Source organism: Echinops telfairi, unplaced genomic scaffold (genome assembly GCF_000313985.2).
Source record: "Echinops telfairi isolate 266 unplaced genomic scaffold, ASM31398v2 ScPeMD7_1;HRSCAF=3_0, whole genome shotgun sequence".
Taxonomy (NCBI): domain Eukaryota; kingdom Metazoa; phylum Chordata; class Mammalia; order Afrosoricida; family Tenrecidae; genus Echinops; species Echinops telfairi.
The window spans coordinates 64,210,486-64,235,042 of NW_022103896.1; the positions used below are offsets into that span (position 1 = coordinate 64,210,486).

General features: G+C 36.7%; 1 protein-coding gene across 2 annotated transcripts in view; it reads right to left on the reverse strand.

Moving 5' to 3' along the window:
• Positions 1-2,143: 2,143 nt before the first annotated feature.
• Positions 2,144-24,557, reverse strand: part of HNF4G (hepatocyte nuclear factor 4 gamma) — a 46,293-nt gene continuing 23,879 nt past the window's right edge. For both annotated transcript variants that reach the window (XM_045288050.1, XM_004697508.3), the window contains 7 exons: positions 22,561-22,667; positions 20,606-20,761; positions 16,585-16,672; positions 11,144-11,296; positions 10,754-10,990; positions 9,376-9,498; positions 2,144-4,759 (listed from right to left, as the gene is read on the reverse strand). In XM_045288050.1, the coding sequence (XP_045143985.1) occupies positions 4,638-4,759; positions 9,376-9,498; positions 10,754-10,990; positions 11,144-11,296; positions 16,585-16,672; positions 20,606-20,761; positions 22,561-22,667 (986 nt within the window). In that variant the 3' untranslated portion in view covers positions 2,144-4,637. The remainder of the gene's footprint in view (positions 4,760-9,375; positions 9,499-10,753; positions 10,991-11,143; positions 11,297-16,584; positions 16,673-20,605; positions 20,762-22,560; positions 22,668-24,557) is intronic.

The following is a 24,557-nucleotide window of genomic DNA, read 5'->3' on the forward strand; positions in this document are numbered from 1 at the left end:
CAGAAGATGCTAAACTGTGATGCTGACGCAACATTCACCTCAGCCAATCGTACAGTGAGCTCCGGAGCTGGAATGAGTTGGCTTCTGAATTGTACTGAGTAGGGCAGGAGGAGGAGGCCCTATCCCTGTGCTTATTCACAAGTCTGTACATTCCTCACTCTGATGTGATCGGTCCCATATATTTCAGAGAAAAATAAATCCAGTAGTCAGATAGGTTCATGTTTAGATTTTCTCTAGAAATTTTCATGGAATTTGTGGGGAAAGGCAGAGAAGTAAACAATATAAACTATAAGAGTCTAATTGAAATAGATATGTATATATGTGTATACAATATATATCTATATATAGTTGACTTTTTCTTTAAATTAAACTTCTCCTGTGGCTTGGAGCAAGAACTATTCTTTCTCTTCACATGTCATCTGTAAATGTAGCAGCCCACTCTCTACTGTGCACTGAGATGTAAAAATGACCAATTTCACAATTTAAAAGAAGTTTTGGTAATTATTTAAATAGTAATGACTGCTGTAAGTATAAAATAATGGTCTGCTCATAAATGGCTGTGTACGTTGAGGATGAACATCTAGGCGTTGCCCACTCACAGGCTGCCTTAAAGACTGTCTCCCGATTCACAATCTTCACCAGCCTTTGGGATGAGAATTCCACCCAGTGCTGCTAACCTCTCCATGGTGGTCTTGGGATTTATCTTGATCAAGTTGCACACCTGAGACATACACACGTTGTTGGCATTGAAATGAAATTGCTCACAGAGAGTATATGATGTATTATAGGAAAATTCCATCAGAAGCCATCTTCCCCTTTATACCAGGTGGAAAGCGTCTTTCCATAGGTGTCCCTATCTCTACAGTGTGGCCAAGGTCACCAAGGGTCTTCCCCGACCTGATGCAATGCAATTATTCCGGCCTCGTCACTGGAAGAGAGGAGTAATCAGATGGGGACGCCAGCCAATAATTGTTTTTTAGTTTTTTTTTAGCCCTGCTGCTCACTGGTGGTAGTGAGGTGAGGTGAGGGGGGAAGGGTGGGGTTTACAAGCCATTCTGAAGGGCAAAGATGCTTTTGTGTGGAGAGAAAGGGGTAACTGCATAGTGCGTAGTGGTGCTGCCACAAGGACAAGGATTCAGATTCCACAAGCCATTTGTGGGGGAAATGAGGAGACTGTTCCCTAAAAGGCTTACAAAATCTTGGGGGGCCAAATGGGATCGCTGTGAGTTGGAACGGACTTGTTTTTGCTATTTTTGGTGGGCCATCAATACTGCTACTGCTCCAGCAGGATAGAGGTAGATAGTGCTAAAGCGGTGACTTCTCTCAAAATTGGAATTCAGCAGGTAAGTTGTGACTTTTTAAAAATGTATAAACAATACTTTTCAAGGAGTGATGTAAATAAAAGAATGAAGAAAAAATACCATGAAAAAGGACTACAATATTTGGGTGTTGAATCCCTGATGGTGTAGTGTATTTATTATGTGCTGGGCGTGTAGTAGGCAAGTCGGTGCTCTGCGGAAGAAAGGCAAGGCTGTCTCATCTCGCAGGGAGCAGTTGGTTCTACTCAGCTCCATATGGTTTCTCTGGAGCTCTGAGCCAGAGCAGACGGATGGCAGCGATTTGGGGAAGTTGTTCTTCTGGGATGGTTACTGTGCAGCAGGAATTGGGGAGAACAAGAGCAGTGGGGTGAAGGACTGCTGACTTTCAGTATAAACCCTAAAGTGAAATTTGTCATTTAGAATTATGTAAGTCAATTTCCTTGATAAACATAAAATAAAACACAGCAAATAAATATAATTCTATAAAAATAAAATTGACTGGTCCTTATGATTGATTACAAATAAGCTTTCAAAATGAACAGAGGATACCAGCAAAGAAATCCTCTAGGTTAAAAGTTTATGTGCCAAAGTACATGTACATAAGATTAAGTCAGCTTGTCATGATATGCATAATTATTCTGCCAAAACTAAAGGGAAAACAAAGCAACATAATTAAAGTACACCTGACTTATAAACACTAGACTTAGAGAACTCAGTATAAATTCAATTTTTGTGTGCATAAAAGATACTACCTGTATTTCTAAATTATGAAATCATTTTAAAACCCCAAGGAAGCATCCCATTGCAGTTATTCTTTGTCTCAATGTTTATTTAAAAAGTTCAGTAAAATAACATGGTATCACAGTTCAGAAATACTTTATTCTTACTATAATTTAAATGGAAAATCTAGTCATTTTTTATTTTCAACAATGAAATTTATAAAAATAATTTTACATTTATAAAATCAATCATTTTTCACAATAAATTATTCACTTTTATCACCTGAAAATGTTTTTTATTATATAAAAACAATAACTTCTCTTGTCCACATGCTGAAAATATCCATTTCTCTTTATCAAGCATTTCTGAAAGCTCAGTGTATAAAAATATTATACTACAGACACCCCTGATAATAGTTATTAGAACAAAATCATTAGTAGTAATTTTTGAAACATAGTTGCTCAGTAAGTACTTGTGGATAAATTAAAGAGTGCACTAGAAGGGAATTGTATCTTTTCGACTTCCAAAGTTACATTTTCATGTCTTCTAAGAGAACAACACACACAAGAGAAGCAGAAACCCTACAAAATATGCTTGTATTAATAAAAAAAATCAAAGACATTCCTATCGTAAAATAGACAGACTACAGTGTATTTTCAAACATTAAGAGTTCAAAACAAAGATTTTTTTTTAAAAGTCCATCTTTCTGAGACATACTTTATAGCTTAACGAGGATACTAGATCTTGGAGAAATTGTGCCGATTCTACTATGGAAAGATCACTGTAGGTAATAATCTCACTTGCAAAGCCAGTAAGATAGTTCACATTAGAAGGAAAGTCCCTCTTGGTTGTTCTTGGCGGGGGGGCGGGGAGGGTAAATGAGTTATACAATGTTATAAATTTTGATAGTTCTCAAAAATTATGTAATTCAATATCTAAATTACAGCCTGGCAATATTCTTTTATTAATACCCAACTGATCATTACCTCACCAGGTACCTCCTGCTTCAGCTCGTGTGCGATAGTCAGAGAGCGGAGGCGCCAAAGCAGGAGACAGTCCGGCTCTAATCGCTTGACAATAAGCCCCAGCATTAGATGGCATAACACAGTTAAAGTCGACAATGAACTGAACTCCGTTGTCTAGGATTATGCATTTAGAAATCACTGGGTTTCTGGATTTTTTAAAATATGCTAAGTAACTGTTGATTTTAAAAATTATATCCTTGTCAGTGTATCATTGTGTTTCGCTTTGTTTAAAAGTTTGTTTAAGCCTTAGGAGACGCCTAGTAAAATTGGTTTCTTATTCTTAATGAAATAGTATACATTCATCACGTAATATAGCTGTGCCACACATACCATGATAGTATTCAGTCAGCCCTGACTTGGGTGTATTTAGGAGCCAGAGTAAGAAGCACACATTCTATTTTCATTCGGCACCAACACTTTCTTCTTATTAAAGCCGATGAGGACTCACTCTTCTACCTCTTTAGGCTTAAAGACTAGTTCAGCCTCAGAACTAAAGATGAATTTATTTTAAAGAGAGAAAAACACAGTCTCTCTGGCAGGGTTGTTGGGAAGATTAACCAGGACAATATGTGTGGTAGACGACTGATATCAATGGTTAATAATAATATTCTCCCAATATTGGTCTTTCAGAGTTACACATAATTTTTGTTGACGAAGGCCTTCGAACTAAAGCCAAGTCTCCCAGTTTCCTTGGGAGCTTGATGTGACCATGTACTAAGCTCAAGCCAACCAGATTCCTACATTTATTGTGTTTCAAGAGAGTGAAACCAATTTCTCTTATTTGCGCTGTTTTAAGGGTATATTTGTTACTTACAGTTTAGCCTGCATTCAAACTAATAAAGTATACTCCGATCTTAACATGTGCTCAAATACAGTTGGACCTCAAGAAAGAGTTATCCCTGGCATGACTGCATAGTTTTCTAAATTTAAGACAGGCCTATTTAAGGATCCCTCGTGGCACAGTGGGTCAATACTTGGGCTTCTAACCTCAAGAATAACAGTTCAAACTCACCAGTAGAAAGATGATGTTCTGTGTTCCCATGAATATTTATAGTGTAGGAAACCCAGTTCTATCCTGATTCATGTGCAAAAAAATACATCTTGTTCTACAGAAATGGCTTTATTTTTCTATCCTGCAAGTTTATGATTTGTAAAGACTTGGTTCATTTTATATTAACCTGGAATTTCTCATCTGCTACTCTCAATCAAAAAAGGACACTTCGTTCTGCATCACATCATGATAAAACAATTATTTACAGAATTAAATTAACTTCAAGACAACAAATAAAAGTAGTACATAAGATTTAACTGGCTTAAAAACAGCTCAAGGGCAGTGAGAAAAATGAGCCAAATAAAAACATCCAAACTCAGATACACACTGGTTTCATCAGATGGTTTTAAGCAATGGCAATAAAAATACAACGCATGAGCATATAAACAAAAAATAGGGGAGCCTCCTATCACAGCACCATGGAGAAGCCTTGGCGAAGGGCTTGCCAAAAGTACTATCCTGAGTTATTTCAAGATGAGAAATTTGTCACATTATGCAGTGCTGTTGGAAGTAAACATATTTTCACAATTGTTTTTGTTTGGGAAGAGCCTGGTGAGAAATCACTGATGCTTGGTTCGCAGTTATTTTGTATTGTTCTTGTCCAGAGACTTGTGGAGGGGAAGGAAGTGGGGTTTCCGGAGTTGCTGAAAAAGAAACGGAAAATTGTAAATGATGATGACTGTGAACCTGACCAACGCCATTAAAGCCCTTCACAATGTTGGACCATATTTTGTAACTTTCTGAAACAGCATATTTAAAGTAGTGATTCATAAAACACATTATCTGCCCAATGGAGATGCACGCCTCTTACTTCCCCCCAAAACATTAAGCTGTAATAGATAACGCTTCACAATTTTATTGTGCACTTAAGAGTGCATAATGCCTTTCTTAATAGGGCTTATCTGTATTTGATTCTCTCACAAACCCAGTAGAAAGGAATTAGTCTAATTAAAACATTGATAGCTTCTCCAACTTTTAGAACACAAACATCAGATGTTTGTAATCACAAAATTCACTTAAAATAAAGCATATTTCATTTAGAGTGTACCAAACTAATGCAGACATAATAGACAGCATGGGTAAAGGGTAAGATATTTTTTGACTGTTTTGAAATCTATATTGTAGTGAAAAACATCTGAAAATGAATGGTTTTCTCACATCAACCTTATTCTGTAATTAACCTTGCTTGTCCCTTCTCTACCAAAGTCAAGAAGGAGCCTGAATATTCAGAAAAAAATATATCTAGTTTGAACATTTCATTGTCTAGGATAACTAGTTCTTCCTGTTGCAAAGTAGTGCCATTTATAAAATCAGCAAAGACTCCTTCTGTACTTTAAATAAATTTGGAATATTTTTCGTATTCAAACATCAAATATATAATATAACTATAAGTAGAAAATATTTGATGATTAAATGAAAGCATTACAAAATGTGTAGGTTCATTCCTCAGTAGTTTTTAAGGGAATTAATATTTCTTTGCACAAATAGTGTATAGGATATCGGTTTTGCAGTTTTGAAATCAAAGCAACCCACTCACATGTTTTATGTGTGCACTATGAATTTATATACATGAGCATCATCACCACGGTGGATAACCATGTGAAAATCTTTAGAATAGATCTCAAATAATGATGGGAAAACCAAGAAAAAAACATGGATAAATAACATCATATCTACTAATTTTTGTGTGTATTTTATGCCTTGTACAAAATACAAACTATCCCAAATTAAATAAGCAAAGTCTTCCTTTACAAATAGTTCTTAAATATATTATCTCAAAGGGGAACATATTGATGAACAGTGAAATGATTCTTAAATTAAACTCAGCAAATATATTTTCAAATGCATAACACTACTCTTTTAAAAAGTAAAAATTCAACCACCACCAGAATTGTTAAGCTATCTTGCAAGTTGAGACCCATCACTTAATGTGTTGTTAATGTATTTTGTTATCCCAGTTTATGAATAACTGATTTCTAAGAAACACCATTCCATGGATTAGCTAGTGGAGTATTGGACTGGACTCTCTGTTCTTGAGTAGCTATTAAATGGAGAGAGCAGCAATTCCTTTACTTTTTTTGGTCCCAAAATTATATGCTTTAAATACATTTGAATCCACATATTAATATTACATACTGTTTCCACCATTTCTATTTTCCTAACAATTTCATATCTACCTCTCAGAGAGTTCCAAAGAACTTTATGTTTAAGACAAAATTTACACAAAAATCCACTGTGCTCTCAGACTGTAAAAGACAGTAGTGCATTACATGGCTTCCATTTTCCTTAGCACCTAGAAGTGTTGTTATGTTATGAACCACTAAGATGTTTACTCACTATTTTTTGTTTTGTTTTGTTTTCTGTTGAACTTTGGAGTGAGACAGCATTAAAATTAGCTGTTATTATTTTTGTTGTTATTGTTTCAACTAATAATAACAGAGCAGAATCGTCCCATGGGATTTTCTAAGCTTTAATTTTTATGAGACCTGATTGTCAGGTGTTACTGCTGCAGCACAGCTGGGTGCATCTGAACTGTCAATCTTTTGGTTAGCAACCAAGATCTTTTTTTTTCAGACTTGATTTTTCTAAACAACTTTTATTGGGGGGCTCTTACATCTCTTAGCAACCAAGAGTTTAAGCACTGAGTCATGAGAACCCTTTTTAGAATTGGCTTTTAAGAGTTATTATCAATTTCATAAATAATAAAGGAATGCATAACAATCAGTCCATCAAATAATTAAATTTTGGTTAACATGGTGTCTTGCCTATACATAAGTCTACCAAAGTCCATAATATTAAGCGCCTGACTACTAACCAAAAGGTTTATGACTTGAATCACCCAAAGGTGCTTCGGAAGAAATGCCTGACATTCTACTTTTGATAGATCACAGTCCCTCTCAAAAGAGCACAGTGACTGAAAAGTCTATAGAACTTAGTCCTACTCAGAAGCACATGGGCTCCCAATTAACTTGCTTGCAAAGGGCAATAGCATAAAGTACTAACCGGACTGCTAACTCGACAAGATATTTCACTACATATATAACAGGTGCACATCATCATGAGTGACCAATCGGGTCACTTCTTTCAAAATCTGTGTTTGTTTTTCAAGACCAGCAATGGCAGTAAATGCATTGCTGTGTTGCCTCTTTGTCTCCCAGCGTTAAGTCCACCTGATACCTTACCCACATAGATACTTGCAGAAGGAAAAAACCGGCCCAGAAAGATGAGGGTGAATGAAAGAAACAAAAGATGATAACACTGCAAATAGAATGTTAACCCAAAGTAAATGGAGATCTATAAGAAATCCTTGACCATGAAAAAGTAAACGTAGACACTGCTGTCATTTTGGTCCCTAAATATGCAGGCCAGGAGCCTTTGTGAAGGGAAGGAAATGTGCAGACACCAATAAGGAAACAGGTTGTACAGAAAAGGGCTAAGACGTCTCCGAGGAAATAAAACCAGCAAGAAGCTTCACATTAAACCAATTCCCGTGGATGTGTTAGAACCAGGAACCAGGGTGTGGGCCCAAACTAGGCCAGGTGGGCTTAATTCAGCCAGTGGGGTCAACCAGTACCTTTGACCGCACCTCCCAGCTGGAAGTCCTAAAGGGCAGAACCTAGAGACCACGGGGGCCTTTCCTGCTGCTCCTGGGCCTTCTGCTCAGCCCAGCCGTGGTCTCTGCGGCCCCAGGCCTCCACGTGTGGGTGTGCAGTCTGGTGAGTTGCCCGTGTTCAGTAACTGAACCCTAAAACTTTTCTGTCCATTATAAAAAACCCACTTGGAACACAAACCAAGCTTTGGTGTGATTTCTTTCTCATGTGCTGCCAAGAACCGAGGTATTTCCCACCTGAGGAACCTAACAGAGTTTTCCTAACATTGAATATTCAGATGATAAAATGTTGAAAGCTGATCGAAACTTTGAAAGAATGGAAACTCGCCAAGATGCAGAAAATCTTTGTATCTTAAGGAGTGTGGCGGGAAGACCAACACGGTTCAAACTACTTTTTATGTTGCTCTTTTTTTAAATAGTTAAGATGTTTTAACTTTCAATGTTTCCACTGTTTTAAATGATAATGCACTAATGGTTAAAGCCCTCAAATGCTAACCAAAAGGTTGGTAGTTCTAACTCACCAGTCTTCACAGGAAAAACAACCTAGCCATATGCTCCTGTAATGACTTAAAAATATATCTGTGTGGATACTAGACTATTTAAGAACCAAAGTTATGGACACTTTTGGGCCATCATCAAATACCTTGAGGGGATAAAGAATTAGAGTTTGGGAGTTAGGGCCATAGTTGTGATGGAAATCTAGGTCATTATCCTAACGTCCACACACAAAGACAATGGTCACATTACTCTGGTGAGTAATGAGTAGGGTTGTAGAAGCTTGTCAGTAGCCACCTGTGACTGAATTACTGGTCGCTCCTCTCTGAAGTAAAGAACTGGGAGAAAATCACTAGATGGCCGGGAGCGGTTAGACCATGCCAACCCCAGTCTAGATGATGCTGGACTGACACTGCTGACCATCTGACAGCATTACAACGAAGGACCCAGCTGGGAGGGGAGAACACGATGGAGTGAAATGCAAACTCATAAAAAAAAAAAAAGACCTACAATATCCAGACCTAACACTAAGAAGGACTACTCTCCTCAGAACAATCAATTGTACAAGACCAGGACAGCATGTGTTCGGAATCAAAGCGCAAAAGGCAGGCAGAGGCAGGACCGGGCAGGTGGAATTGAGGGACAAAAGGCAAGACGTGAGAAGAATGTCGTTATCTTGGGAGGGTGACAGTCAATGCTAAGAAACAAACTACGTAAAATTGTTGAGTGGAAAATTACTTTTCTCTGTGAATTTTCACCCACAAAGACAATAAAAGGTAAAAGAAAAAAACATATCGCTTAGGAAACCTTCTGGGACAGATCCTCCCTGTCAGCTCCACCATTGTGAGGAGTCAGGATCAAGTACAGGGCGCTTCACAATAAGGCACAGTGCAAATCTAAAGGAAAGCGAGCTTTTCGTGCTTTGACAAACACTGCCAAAGGTCCCAGGAATCCTTCTCACGGTCGTTATTAGGATTCCTTTGCAGGATTTCACGTCGAATGGTGAGTTTTATGGTCACACAATGCCATGCACAGCAAGGACAGCCTGGAAGATCCTTTATTGATAATGTAATAGATTCTCTCCTCATATTCTACTTTTTCTCAGATAAGTAAGTGTAAGAAATACTATTGATGGAAGGTGACTCAGACACTCACAGATTTGATCTGGATGAACAAGTGTTGACATGGAACTTATAAGGATCGTTTGTCCAGTTAATGGATCTTGAGACAAATGCGGGTACACTGGGTGATGGAGATGGCTGGCATCAGTGGAAGCACCTACAAACGACACAGAGATGCTTGCATTAGCGATGCTTAATCAGGAAGAGCACATTTATCTTGGAATAAATGCTTTGATTGGCAGCCTGAAAATTGCCATTTTTGCAAAGTGCTTTTTGGGAATTCAAAAATAAAGTAATAGAACCACTACCATTTTAAGGACCATGTCAGCCCTCACTATACACTGGCTAGATTAATGTTGCATCATATTATGTTGTATATTAATAATGGACTATGTGTGCTGCTTCCTGGAATCATTAGGTTTGTTGCCTGTGTTAAGGCAATTCCAAGAATCACTTACCTCAAGTTTATGGTATTTGGGATCACCCTAATAGCATAAACAACCTTTATTTCAGAAAGATACCATTAGGAACACATTATGCACCAAAAAACTAAATATAAATAAAGTGATTTTAAAAGAAAATTTGATTTAGATTAGAACTCAATATAAATGATTTAACAACTTATTCATGACATTTATGGCAGCAATGAAATCACATTTCCCCCTCACTCTTTTGTATCAATTAATTGCTCATGATTAAGACACTAACTGCATATAGTTATAGGTTATATTATAAGGCTTAAAAGGAGGCCTGTAGCACTGTAGGTAAGGCATTGGGCTACTACCTACAAGGCTGGCAGTTCAAACCCACAACTGCCTTGTACAAGCAGAAGGAGGCACTTTGCTCTAGTAAAGATTTACAGTCTCAGCAACTCAATATAAGATTATTATAAGTTGGAATCAACTTTATGGCTATGGGCTTGCTTTTTGAAGCAGATGTGGGTGGGTAAAGTTTTAAAGGGTCTAGGCATATATATATATAACATAATATATACTATATATATATGGAATACATAATATATACTATATATATATATGGAATACATAATATATACTTCAGTGGTTCCAAAATCAGCTAATAAATTCCTATTTTCATATTTGGAAGGGTCTGGAAGTTGAGGTCAGAGAATGTGTGTTGCGCAAAGATGGCGCAGACTAATAAGTAGAAGACTAACCGGGTTGGAGGTTGGGGGTCGGTGTAAGTCAAACCTTTTTGACTGCATCTGATGTGTCTTACAGACTTTCTGAATATTAAAGAAAAATGCAGGGTGGGGGGGTGGAGTCAGAACACCCAGCAACTTTAAAAAGTAAACAAATATGGACAAAGCAGGTCAGATGCTTAAAATAAGTGTAGGCCAAATGCGTTCCAAAGTCCTCAGAATAAATGAAATGGAAATTCTTGCAGATACTCACCGCCCAGTAACATTTCCTGGAGTAGGTTGTCAATTTTCACCATCCCCAAAAGTTTCACAAACTGTATTTGCTCAATCATTTGCCAGGTAATGCTCTGCAGCGTTGGCAACAGCAGCAGCAGCTCCCCAAACCTGCCGCGGGAGTCGTACTGCCGGTCATTGATGTAGTCTTCCAGACTAATCTGAACTTGGAATCGCATGTTCTTAATTTTTACCGGGTCACTCAGCCCTTTCGCGTCTAATAAAAGAAGAACACGAGGAATCCACAGATTTAATCTAAGTAGAGCAACATATTTCATTTAATCTAAGTGAGAGCAACATATTTCAACATTCAATAAAAATAGTTCAATTTTCATTATATCTATTTGTCTAAGGAACTTTAAAAACAAACCTGGGTCAAAAAATACAATTGCCTTCAAGCAAGCATATTCATTGTCATCAATCTGAATTTCTTGAAATGGCCGGACGAGCTCATCTAGAATCCGATTGGCCACACGGCTTATCTCCACTTCACAGCTGTTACGGTGAATAACGTAGTTGTTTCCTAGAAAAAAATAAATAAAGTCACCCCTCCCACACAATATAGTGTCAGGTGTTGTTTCCATTTTTACAAACCAATTTTAAAAATGGTCTTCCCTTGAAGGTATAGCAATAGTGCTTCCTCTCAGGATGAATGGTTACATTAGTAAAACTTCTTAAGAACACTTAAAGGATCAATAACATTGATAATCTGATCACATGCATTTTAACAGCTTCTGTCGCTAGTGATAAGACTAAAGTACAGGCTAATAACAAGCTAATAATTGACAAGGGAAAACTATAATATAATGATTAGCTTTCCATTATGTCAGTCATCTATTAGTGTCTCATTAATGAACATAATACAAAATCGAAAGAATTTTTCTTGCTCCCAACAGATTAAAAATATTTCATTTGTACTCTACATGAATGCAGGTATAAACACTATTAAGGGGCAATTTTAACAAATCTAACTAAATGCAGCAGCTTTTTTTTTTAAGAAAATAAGCACATTTATTCACATGAGATGCCTCATTTAAATAGCAAATTCCATTTTCCTGAGTTGCTTTAAATTAAGGTGGGATGGCGATTTTTACCTGGTGAATATAAGGAAATTCAGAGCCAGACTACTCAAGCCTTAAAGATATTGCTAACTTACTCTACTTATCCTATGGTGACAATTACACTTCTGAAGTACCAGTTAAATTATTTCATAAAAAATTTTAAAAGCACAGTCTTCTGATTTTTCTTCTTTTTTAAAAAGACAGGCAAAGATCTTCAGGACAACAGCATGCACAAAAGCAGTCATAACATACAAACGTGTGCATTCTTATGGATATTTTATCTCAAATATTCGAAATAAAACAATAAAGAATTGCAAATGGAATTTACTTAATTTTGTATTTCTTTTATTATAGTATATTTAGATCTATAATGAGAACCATGCTGTAGATGTTTATTAAGACTTTAGATTTACAAAAGAAGTTTAAAATAGAATTTAAGAGCCTAGTCTTCATAGCAATGTTACAAGGTTTGCAATCTTGGTTACGTCATTTACGTGCTTTGGGACTTTAGAAAACTCGGTCTCTTTATTAGAAATATAAGTGGAAAGTGGTTGTGCCTACCCCTAATGTTACTCTGCAGATCCCATGAGATAATAGGTAAGCATGTAAAACACATAGAATGATGCATTTTACGTAGTAAGTATTAAAACAATATTAAATATTGTTATATTACTTTTATTTGCTTCATTTGGAGATAAAACATCCGTGACAAAATTAGAATAAATAATCTAGTAATCATTTTGAGGGAGCCAAGAAAGGGCTAAGGCTCCCGTAAGCATTAGAGCCATCTTCAACTCTCTAAACAAGAGAACACTTTCGTGAGTAAAAAATTGTGCAGTGTGTGCAGTGGAGGAATGGGACTAAGTATTTAATGAAGACAGAAACTTTTCCTGGGCATTTCCCCACCATTGTACCTACCACTCAATCCTTTTTCCTAAGGTCACTCCTAATATCTATCAGGAATTTTTCTCCACTGGCACATGTTATTGTTGTTGTTGTTAACTTGCAAGACATGTAATGGGAAATAAGATCATACTAGTCTAGTTGCTGTGAGTCAATTCTGACTCATGGCCACAGCATATATGCCAAGGTGGACTTGTGCAACATAGGGTTCCTAAGGCTGGTTTTATTTTTTAAAGAAAAGCAGGCCTTTCTTCCAAAAAGCTTATGGGGAGTCTGGAATCTAAAAGGTTTTGATTAACAACACCTGTAGGATGCAAATGAGTAACATGCTGAAAAGGCTGTAGGTTAAGTCCACCTAGAGGTGCATCTGAAGAAAGTACTGATGCTCCACCTCTCTACTCAATTAGTCATTAATGACCCTATGAAGCACAGTCCCACTCCAAAACTCATGAGGTCACTATTCGTCGCTGAGTAGATGCTAAGTGATTTGGAATTGAACACACTCGCTAAGTTTATTCCCATATAGAGACACCAGCGCTCTGCTGGAGCTTCTTCTGAGTGCTGGACTGCGACCTCAGTGCTGGAGGAGGAGAGGACGAGGCGATCTGCTCCGGTAAAGATTGCAGCAGCTGAAAACGTCCGCGGGGTTTCCGGGAGCGGGAATCAACTCCATGGCAATGGGCTTTTAAAATATATCCTTAATTGTATTTAAAATAATGCATTTCAAAAACTCACTGCCACTGAGTCGATTGGAGTCAGAGCAGCCCCTTAAGGCACAGTAGCTGTTCAGTGAATTTTTATCCACAGGAGCTATCTAAATCAAAACCATGCTGTGAGATACCATGTTGCTCCTACAAGAATGATTAAGATGAAAAACAAACAAATAAAAACAAAAAGAACATTTTGGGGATGTAGGGAAATTGGAACCCTTATTCACTGTTGGGTACTGCCATTGTGAAAAACAGTATGGTAGTGTCTTAAAAAAAAAAACCTAAAATTAGAACTATTATATGACCCAGCAATCCCACTTGTAGGCATATATTAAAACACTTGAAAGCAGAGACTGAAAAAGATTTCTACACCGGTGTTCATTAGGGCACATTTCACAATAGGAACAGATGCAACCCCCTTCAACACCCATCACAGAATGGTGATATGCAGTGCACACGTTCAATGGAACACTGCTCAGCCAACAGAGGAAAGGAAGACTTGCTCCAGGCTACCATTTAGATGGAGCTAGAAGGCATTTCGCTGATCAAGATAAACAATCACAAAAAGACAGACTGTATGCTTTCATTTAGATAAAAAGACAAGACTAGGCAAATGCACAAGGGGGCTTCAAATGGAAGGAAAAGAAGGTTTTAAGACTGATTGTGGTAGCAATTGTGCTTGATGTGATTGAATGATAGAATGATATGATATCTGTATTAACTCCCAATAAAATGATTTTGAAAAAAAGAGAAAAATCCAAAGGTTAGAAAAATACACGTAATTTAACCATTAAAAATAAAATGTTCATGGAAAAATGGATTGAAAAGATAGTGGAGTTTTTCTTGAATGTCTTGGCGGCCCCTTGGATAAGGACCAAAGTAGATTAGTGACTATCAGAGGCAAGAGGGAAGAGGAAAGGTGAGGTTAGTGGTAATGGGAAAATCCCATTGACTAAGGGGAGGGTATACAACTGATTATTGTAATTGGTGTCAATATACTGTACATTTGTGGAAAGTTGAACTCATAAAAGTTGTGTGATAAATACAATTATAATAATAGCAAAGTAGCCCCTGGGGCGCTTATATACAACTGTGTACTTCATGAGACTGATTCTTTAGTTTGATGATTTGAAGTCCTGATTGATTCTTTAGTTTAAAGAGCTGTTTTCAGTGCTCCTGCTCTACCTTCTATTCAGTTATGTAGAGCCTCAGGGATTACAATTTTGAAACTACTCAGGTCACTGAAGTCTCTCTCTATTGGGGCAACAGAAGAACAAGGAAAGTTAGGAATAGAGGAGGATATGAAACAACAAAGCCCACATGGAAGAAGCACACCAGTCTGTGTGATCAAGAGGTGTCGATAGGATCAGGTACCAGACAGCAAAGAAAAAAAAAATCATGTCATTGTGAATGAGAGGGAGTGCGAAGTGGAGATCCAAAGCCCAACTGTAGGCAACTGGACATCCCCTTACAGAAGGGTCTCAGGGAGGAGATGAGCCAGTCAAGGTGCAATATAGCACCAATGAAACATACAACTTTCCTCTAGTTCTTTAATACTCCCCCCCCCACTATCAGGACCCCAATTCTACCTTACAAATCTGGGTAGTCCAGAGTATGTACACTGGTACAGATAAGAGCTGGAAACACAGGGTATCCAAGACAGATGAACCCCTCAGGACCAATAATGAGAGTAGTGATACCAGGAGGGTAACAGGAAGGTAGGGGGAGAAAGGGGGAACTGATCACAATGATCTACATATAATTCCCTCCCTGGGGGATGGACAACAGAAAAGTGGGTGAAGGGAGAGGACATCAGTCAGTTGTAAGACATGACAAAATAATAATACTTTATAAATTATCAAGGGTTCATGAGCGAGGGAGGGGGAAAATGAGGAGCTGATACCAAGGGCTCAAGTAGAAAGAAAATGTTTTGAAAATGATGATGGCAACAAATGTGCAAATGTGCTTCACACAATGGACGAATGTATGGATTGTGATAAGAGTTGTATGAGCCCCCAATAAAATGATTAAAAAAGAAGAAGAAATGGGTTGCCTTGGTGAACATTTTGCTCCTTTCAATGAGACCAGATGAACCAGATAATGTCCAACTACCATTACTGAAAATCTTGATCAAAGCTTCCGTAAATGAATCATGATCAAAGAGGATAAATGCAGAACACCTATTCAAATTGGCATGGATTCTAGAACTGCTGAAGACTGAAGGTGAATGAACCCTTGAAACTATTCTCCTAAAACAGTTTAAACCTTCAATGAAAATAGTCCCTGAATCTATCTTCAAATGGAACAGTTACTTAACCTAATTAGCAAAAACTAGTCTGCCTTGTTTTGGAAAGGATGTACATATGTACAAATGTTTTTGATACAATTGATGTATGGATTGTTATGAACTATAAGAGCCCCCAATAAAATGATTTATTAAAAAAAACTAGTCTGCTTCAAGCATTGTGTTTTTTAAAGAACTATCTATATGAGATTCAACTGACACAGCAACTCCAAAGATTAGACAGGAGCCTTAATAGAATGTAAATTTACATTAATGAGGGCAGAGAGTTATGTTATGAACAACTCAAAATACAAAGGCTATCATAAGTGCACAACTGAAATATATAATCAATGTCACCAAATATTACAAGTAGAAATTGCTAATTTGGTGTTCATTTTGATGTATATAAATTCTCAACAACAATAAATAATGTTCATAGAAAAATACGTATTTTTTCATAAATATATTTTAAAATTATGAAGCAAAGAGGGGATAAAACAAAGCCAAACAGAACTCCATTAATCATAACATGATCATGCAAATCACCAGTTCTTTATTCTGATCTAATTTGAACATGTTTCAAAATTGTTTATTGAGAAACATACTTTCTTCCTTTCCTTTTTAGGTCTAAATACATGCTGATCATCTCAATGCATTCTTTCCAAACTTTCCCAAACTTCTCTGGAATCAGTGCAAGAAAAAGTAAAGTTTCAATGAGGGTATAATCAATTAAATCCAATCTTTGATTCTTTAAAAATATTTGTAAATACCTGGTATGTACAGAAAAGGTCTTGTATATTATTGTAAGAAAAAAAGAGTATAACTTCTTCCTCAAAAAAACCCCAAAACTTACCCAAAAGCAAAATATCTTTATAAACCATGGATCGCTTTGTGGCTCCAAGAAGTAAGTGTTCTCCGGCATGAGCTCTCAACAGGGCCACCTTTAAAGAATGCCCAAGTTCAACAATTAAAAATACAACAATTCAACATGCTGTGATATTAATCTGATTTAGAGTCTGATCATCTTTGATCATTTTGATTGTTTGACTAAATGATAATTGTGGTGGGAGCCAGTCCCACACAACTAATCATGGGTTCAGTAAGTGCAATTGTATAGTTGAGAAATTATAGTAGTCATAGGCAATAGGGAGAGATGGGAGAGAGTAAAATAAAGTCAGACACATTTCATGGTAGCATGCTCACCTCCTAGCTGGCCATGATCTCAACAGGCAGGTCCATGCACAGTGCGGGCAGAGAGGGCAGGAGAGAGTGGGCGATTTATTGCTAACCAAGGCTTATATATCTTTGGGGGTGTGCATGCCTCCTAATTACAGGTAAAGACATACATCACAGGAAGGGGTTCTACAATAGGCAATATGAGCAATAGGAGGGGGATATACAATGGGCATATGCATAACAGGAAGGGGATGGGCTAGGGGTGTAAACATGATAGGAAGGGGAGGGACTAGGGGTATGCATGTGACAAGAAGGGCAAGCCCTAGATTCATGATGGCAGCCTAACCTTGGTCACCCTTGAGTGGGCTTGACCTCCCTGGGCTCTCCTTCAGGTAAACAATCTATTACTATCCTTATCAAAAGGGAGTTGGTCCTATTTAGGGTGGGACAGACAATGTAGTCTGATTACTCTAGATGGCTGATAACCCTTAGGAAGAATAACCCCTGACCTAGTTCTGTTGACCTCCAAGTGTGTATTCATTTACCATGTGTAACAAGCAACTAAGTTTGGCATGTATTCGGGGGGGAGACAACTTGGGAGAAATATGTCTGTTTCCCACAGATAATACTCAAAGACACTTATGATAAGTAAGCCTTACCAAGTCAAGAAAGTTTTGCCTTTCTCATTTTAAAACTATCTAAAAGTGACTAGCATATAGAAAGATTGGATAGAATAAACTACTTAGTAGGATGGAACTATCTAGGAATGAATGGAATAGAGGGAGATTTCAGAAAACACAGAATCGCTGTGCTTGGAAGTGAAGCACAATCAAACAAAGGGAGATCAAACTCCAGCCTGACCTCTCACTCGTTCTTTAAGCTTGCGTAAGTTAACTACTATGTTTGGGATGCGTGGATTTTTATTGAGAAAACAGAGATAGTGATAAAAATCTTCAAGTGGAGTCAGGAGGATTAAATGGGGAAAAAAAGTAAAGTATGATTTCCAGCACATAGTACACTGCATAAACAGGAGCACAGATAGTACTTAGGGTCCAGCGGAAAGAAAATGAGCTTCCTTTCTTATCAAGATCCGGGTTCTGCTGCTTTCCAAATTGGGTATCTCGTTACATTAAACCATTCAATTTAGCCTTATAGAACCAATTACCTTCTGCATATCATTACTAGAAAGAATAGTAAGCATTTCAATTTTAACATTCCAAAGTATTGTTTCATCAACATTTCATCATCTCATTAAATAGCACCCCCATCTGGTGTTGATTCTCATGAAAACCAAGAGTCAATTGTGATTCCTCTGTTTACTTCATCTCTCTCTCCTAATTCCATAGCCAATTCTAGTGGCTATTTCTCCAAAATGATGTCAAATTGATCCAATTCAATCTATCTCCATTACCACCCTAACAACCCAAACCCTTAGGACCCTTCCCTGGGATTACCGAATGCACTCTTAATAGCTATTTGACCTCCATACTTTCTTTCTGATTCCCCACCTCCATCCTTCAGCAGAGCTTCCAGCATGGAAATGAAAATAGTGCTCAGTTAACATTACTGTATTGAAATACTTCAGCGGTTTCTTATTGCTTTTAAAATAAAGTTCAAACTTAATGAGAGCCTCCAGAGAGCCTGGAAGGTCTCCTGTGCTGGCTCCTCCCTGCATCTCTGATCTCATCTTGCCACACCCTCTTACTCATTTTCCTCAAAGCCTATTTTTCCTACCTCAGAAACACGGAGTATCCAATTCCTGTAATACAAATGCTTTCTTTTCAGACACTCGGGTGTGTCATGGATTGAATTATGTCCCTCCAAATATGTGTCAACATGATTCTCAATGGCTTGGCAGTTATGTAATGATGTAATTGGGCACTTATGTCATGATCGTCCAAGAGGCAATCTGCTGTACTAAACCAGCAGCTGTAAAAGGATTTTGAGTGGACTACAACGTCTTTAAGCCCATCATAGCCCTACAAGGGAGTTTCTCTGGGGCATGGTCCAGAATACCTTTTATTTTTCAAGATATGAAAAAGAGAGAGAAATGAGAGATGTTAGCTGAGAGAGGCCCACTACCGACGAGAAAGAAGAGCCAGGAGTAGAGTGCGTTCTCTACTGATGGTGCCTAGGACCTTTGCTAGAACCAGGAGACTCGGTAAGCCTTTCTCTAGAGCCAACACCCTGAATTCTGACTTCTAGCCTCCTAAATTGTGAGAAAATACCTTTCTCTGTGTTGAAGTCCTTTGCTTGTGGTGTTTCTGACATAGTGGCCTTAGATATCCAAGACAAGGTGCTTGTCATTCAGCTCAGTGGAAATCTTTTCTGATCCTCAATTTCTCGTATGTCTTAACACTTCAACCCCAATTGCTCTCTGACCACTCATCCTATTGTATTTTTATAGCATTTCCTAGAATGTGGGGCCACCTAGAATTAACTTACTCATGATTTATAAATGTCTTTTTTACTGGTCATCGCTTCCAAATAAAAAGCCAATTTATGAGAATAATGAAACAATCTATTTGTAATACTGAGTACCTACTGTATTTAAATTGCAAAAGTAGGCACTTCATAAATATTTATTTGATTAGTTTAACTGAGTAAATGTAACTGATCTAGGGCTGAATATTTGTAACTTGTAAAATTTAGGTTATCAAAGCTATACTATAAAACTCCTAAGAGTACTACATAAAATAATGCAATTGATAATGCAATCAATAGCTGCTTTCCAAATGCCTTATACATTACAGGCATTTACTAATTCATTGCTATTAATATTAATTGATTAGTAAAAAAGAGTTAGGTACATAAAAACCACTTTTGATCAATTATTGGGTTTCACTTCCTCAAGATTTCAATTCTTGTTTTCATCTATAGAAGTCAGCAACTTCTAAAGAATACTGATAATAAAAAATATACAACTGATAAATAATACAACCCTACTTATATTACTTGGAGAGAGACTAGTCAGTTTTAGCAATTTAGCATTATTCACTCTGGCATAACCTCCTAAGCTAAGCTATCTTTATGATATGTCAATAACAGTGACTCATACCAGGAAGGCAATTAAAAAACATGATTTTAGATTTCATAGCATTCTTCCTCTCCATGTGAAATGCACCCTTAGAAATATAACTGCTAACTTTCTACAGTTTTCATGATTATGTAAATAATTAGCCCTATTGCTTTTATTAAACAATTGAGCATTTTCTATATCTTTCCTTATTTTTTGTATGAATGATAAAGATAAATGTACTAAAATATACCTGGGCAAAGTAAATATTATGGTCAATTTAATGTGGAATAATAGAAGTATTTTGAATTCTTTTGATCTACAGAAATAAAAGTGCATACTTCTTATTAAATAGAATTAGATGAAACTTAAAAATTAAAAAAATGTATAGACTAAATACTAAATTAAGATCCCTAAACTATAAAATGACCCCCAAATATTATACATTAAAATGAATATACAGATAAAAATCTGAAAACATATGCATTAAAACAAGAAAAAAATCTTAATTCTACTCATTTGAGAATTACAGACTGTGTTGGCAGACATTTAATATTTAAACTCAGCTTCTCATAAAGTAACCTTTATCAAAATACTAAATTTGCTAAGAGTAGTAATTCAAAGAACACAATCTCTAAGAAACGATTCAGTTCAAGTCAGGTATAATTTCGTTCATGTGTACCTGATCATCCAATGGTAACTCGCAGAAGGCAGGAATATATTTGGCCCATTCCACCAGGACCAGGAGTTGCTGCTTCATAGATTCACAGACATCACCAATACTTGCAATTTTCTTAACATTTATGTCAGTGCTTGCCCCAGGACTTGTGGCAGATATCTAACATCAAGAAGAACAGTACACTGAGAAATCTTTTTGGATAATACACTGCCGACATCCCCCTGGTTTTATTATTGCAATAAGTGAGTGTCATTGAAATAGGTACTATCATGGCCATACTTTCTTGCAATGCCCACGGAGTAACCCTTTTTCTTTGGTAGAGTATCTGTCAGTTTATAACTTAAACTGAACATACTAAAGATATAAAGCATGATTTTGGGAGCAGTATAATTGTAAAAGTTAAATCTGTAAATCAAGTTAACACAGCTTTTGGGGGAGTTCCATTCATTCAAAATGGCTTTAAAAGAGAAGTATCTTGTGGTCAAGTGAAATAGTCTCTGTTTTTGTTTGTTTAATTAAAAAAAGATATTCGGGCAATGAATGTACAAATGCGCTTTACACAATTGATGTATGTATAGATTGTGATAAGAGTTGTATGAGCCCCTAATACAATTATTAGAAAAAAATAAATTAAAAAAAGATATTCCTATGAAATAATTCCATTTTTAAATTTTCTGAAGATTATGAAGTAAATGTTCCCAGAGGATAAAATCTACTAAATCAGTGAGACAAGACTTAGACAGGAAGACAGGGCTGCTTATATTGTTGCATTGAATGACAGCTTGTGAAAATCAACTATAGTTTGAAGAGCTTATTGTATACTAGCATATGTTTAAAATTGCATATAATTTGGAGCTATACAAAAGTGGTGTTAAAATCATTTTTGCTGAGAAAAGCATTGTTCATACAATTCTTACAAATTTAATTATTGAACTTAATGTGTGTGTGTGTTTATGCATGTATGAGCAAGAAATATTCCCACATAGCCTCCCTATAAGTCATCCTAAAAATTCGCTATAGGATAGTTATGCAGTTATGATGATAAGGAGAATATTCATTTCATCATATTACCCATGAATTATCAAAATGGAAAGTAATTGTGTTGGTTAATAGGAGCTCGTGAACAATTTAGCTATTTCATAATTAGCTTTATAATAGAAAAATATCATTAGCATATCTTATTGAGAAAATGCTAACATAAACTCTTTGTTTTCCTGATGTCACAATAATTTATTTTTATGTACATAATCAATAATCTATTTTGTGTGTTTTCTTGTTTATCATTGATATTCTCTTTCTATAAATTCAAAGTCACGGGAACAGCCTTTTTCTCATGTTTTCTGAATGATACCTCTTCCCTTAAACAGGTCTATAAACCAGGATGCCAAGATGATTTCTTGAATCCAAAACCTTTTTAAGGAAGGAGACGCTAATGGCAACTCTCAACCAAACTCTACAAAAGTTATGGTAACTGATTGTACTGTTCCAAGAAACATAATAAATACTTCCCCCCAAGCATTGTGATATGCATTCAGTATTTTAAATCAAACTTGTGGACAAACTTTCTTAAAACAATCTTAGATGCATGTCATGCAGCTGTTTAAAAAATAGGCAAGGAAAATAAAAACTAAAGCAAGCAGTCTCACTCATACCTTCAACCTCAAGCTCTTGACTTAATATAAATAGAATTCATATTAGTCATGAATTATATTTGCTTGAGTTAAGACGATTGTAACAGTATGCATTATGTCTAAATAAATATCTGACTTTATTAAATAGGCTAAAAGGAGTCCTGGTGTGTAATGGGAGAAAGGCGAGGTTATCTAGTCCCACAAAGAACCACAGCCTCAGAAACCCACAGGGGCAATTCTACTCTGTCTGAGACGGTCACTATGAGTCAGAAATGACTAAATAGACTGGATATTAAACAGAGTTGGATGCTGGTGGGCACCAGGTACCTGGCGAGACAGAACTTCAGCTTGGGCCAGCGTGTTAATGGAGGGACTATTGCTGTTATCAAACGTGTTTCTTCTGGTGCTTATTCTGTCCCGTTCATTTTGCACAGCTAAGGGAGAAAATCATAGCATTTATTGACCAAGTCTCTTCCATAAATGTCAAGACATACAGTTGTAAGTAAACATAAATACTGAAGAATGTGAGAAGAGGCCCTTTTGAAGTCCTGCGCTGGGGAGAGTATGTGAGCTAAGCAATATTTTCATTCTGTACCAATTTGAAAAGGAGGAAGAACCAGGCTTGTTACTGGAATTCATAAAATATTACTGTTTAGAACTCCATTATGTCATGCATATTGGAATTATTGGATCAGCCAGCTCAACCACACTGTATCATTCATAGGATGTTTTCTTTACTTTTCTCAAAGTTAATAAAATCATTAAGATAACTACAAGAAGAGTATTGCCTATGAATCTGACCCGGTCAAAGATAAGTGGATATTCGCTATATGAAAATATGAGTCATAGAAATATAAAACTTTTATTTTCTTTTTCTATGATGCACTAGCAAAAATGGCAAGTAACGTGATATGGTATGAATTAAAATGGAAATGTTCTACCACTGTACTTTGGAAACAGACAATTTATAATCAAGATTTCACAGGTTCACAGATGAAGAGGAATTTTGCTCCAGGAAGAAATACCCCTAAAGTCTTATACATATGTTGATTTAGACATTTCTGAAGATGAGATATTGGCCTTGGAGTTTATTTAAGACTTTGGGGGTAATATGAAGGGGTGAGGGTGTTTTACATGTGATGAGAACATGCGTTTTGTGTGTGTTGGTGGGGGGGAGCCAGGGGGACAGTCAAAGGTGGAATGTTATGGATTGAACAGTGTCTCCCCAAATGCTTGTAATCCCTAATCTCTATTTCTGTGGTTGCCATCCCATGTGTGAATTGCTTGTCTTTGCGGTGTTAATGAGCTAGAACTAGTATGGGGGTCTCTTGAGTTCATCTCCTTTGAGATATGAGCACTCAAACAAGCAAAAAGGGGAAGGAGGGACAAGATGGCTGCCCACACACAGGGCGACCACCAAGGAACGTGAACTTGTAAACTGAAAGTTGAAAGACTTTCCTCTCCAGCCAAGAGCAAGGAAAGCCTTCCCCTGGAGCTGGTGCTTCGAATTCAGACTTCTAGCTTCCTAACCTGCGAGCGATACATTTCTGTTTATCAGAGCGACCCACTTTTTTTAAGGGTCTATTTAAGGTTATTTTAATATTGCAATTTTATGATCATCTATGAACCACTGTCCTTTAGGCAGTTTAAACATGTGAATAAAGAAAATGACGCAACAGGTAGCAATCCCTCAGGTGCAAATCTAATAAGAACCCCAAATCACTATTAACTCTCAATTAAGCTGAAAAAGAAAATAATGACCTTTGGGCTGTAAATTGGAATGAGTTATCATTTTATTGTAAAACTCTATTCACTGGTAGCTTGTACTTATTTTTGACAGAAATAGTTACTGATTTTTAGCTTAAACCGCTTTACATGAAATTTTATGCCAACATAAGAAAGGCAGATGTTAGCTGTGCTTTTCTGTCATGAACATCTCTCTAAAAAAGGTAAAAGATATTGGGAACATTTGTAATCTTCCCACTATTACAATTTGTTATATAAAATCATGTGTATATATATTCTCTAATACAGTGAACCCTCGTTTATCGCTGTTAATCGGTTCTAGACCCTACCGTGATAAATGAAATTCCACGAAGTAGGATTCCTTATGTGTAAATCAAATATTTTTGTAGTTAGAGCATAGAGGACATGAAAAAACACCCTTTAGTCACCATTACACTAGTATTACCCAATTTATTAAACGAAAAAGGGAAAATACAGTAAAACATTTTGGACGTTACAATGATCATTTATTATTTATTATATTATTTATGGCATCAAGCGTGTACAGTATGAGCCAATCAGTGGCAGTAATGACAGAG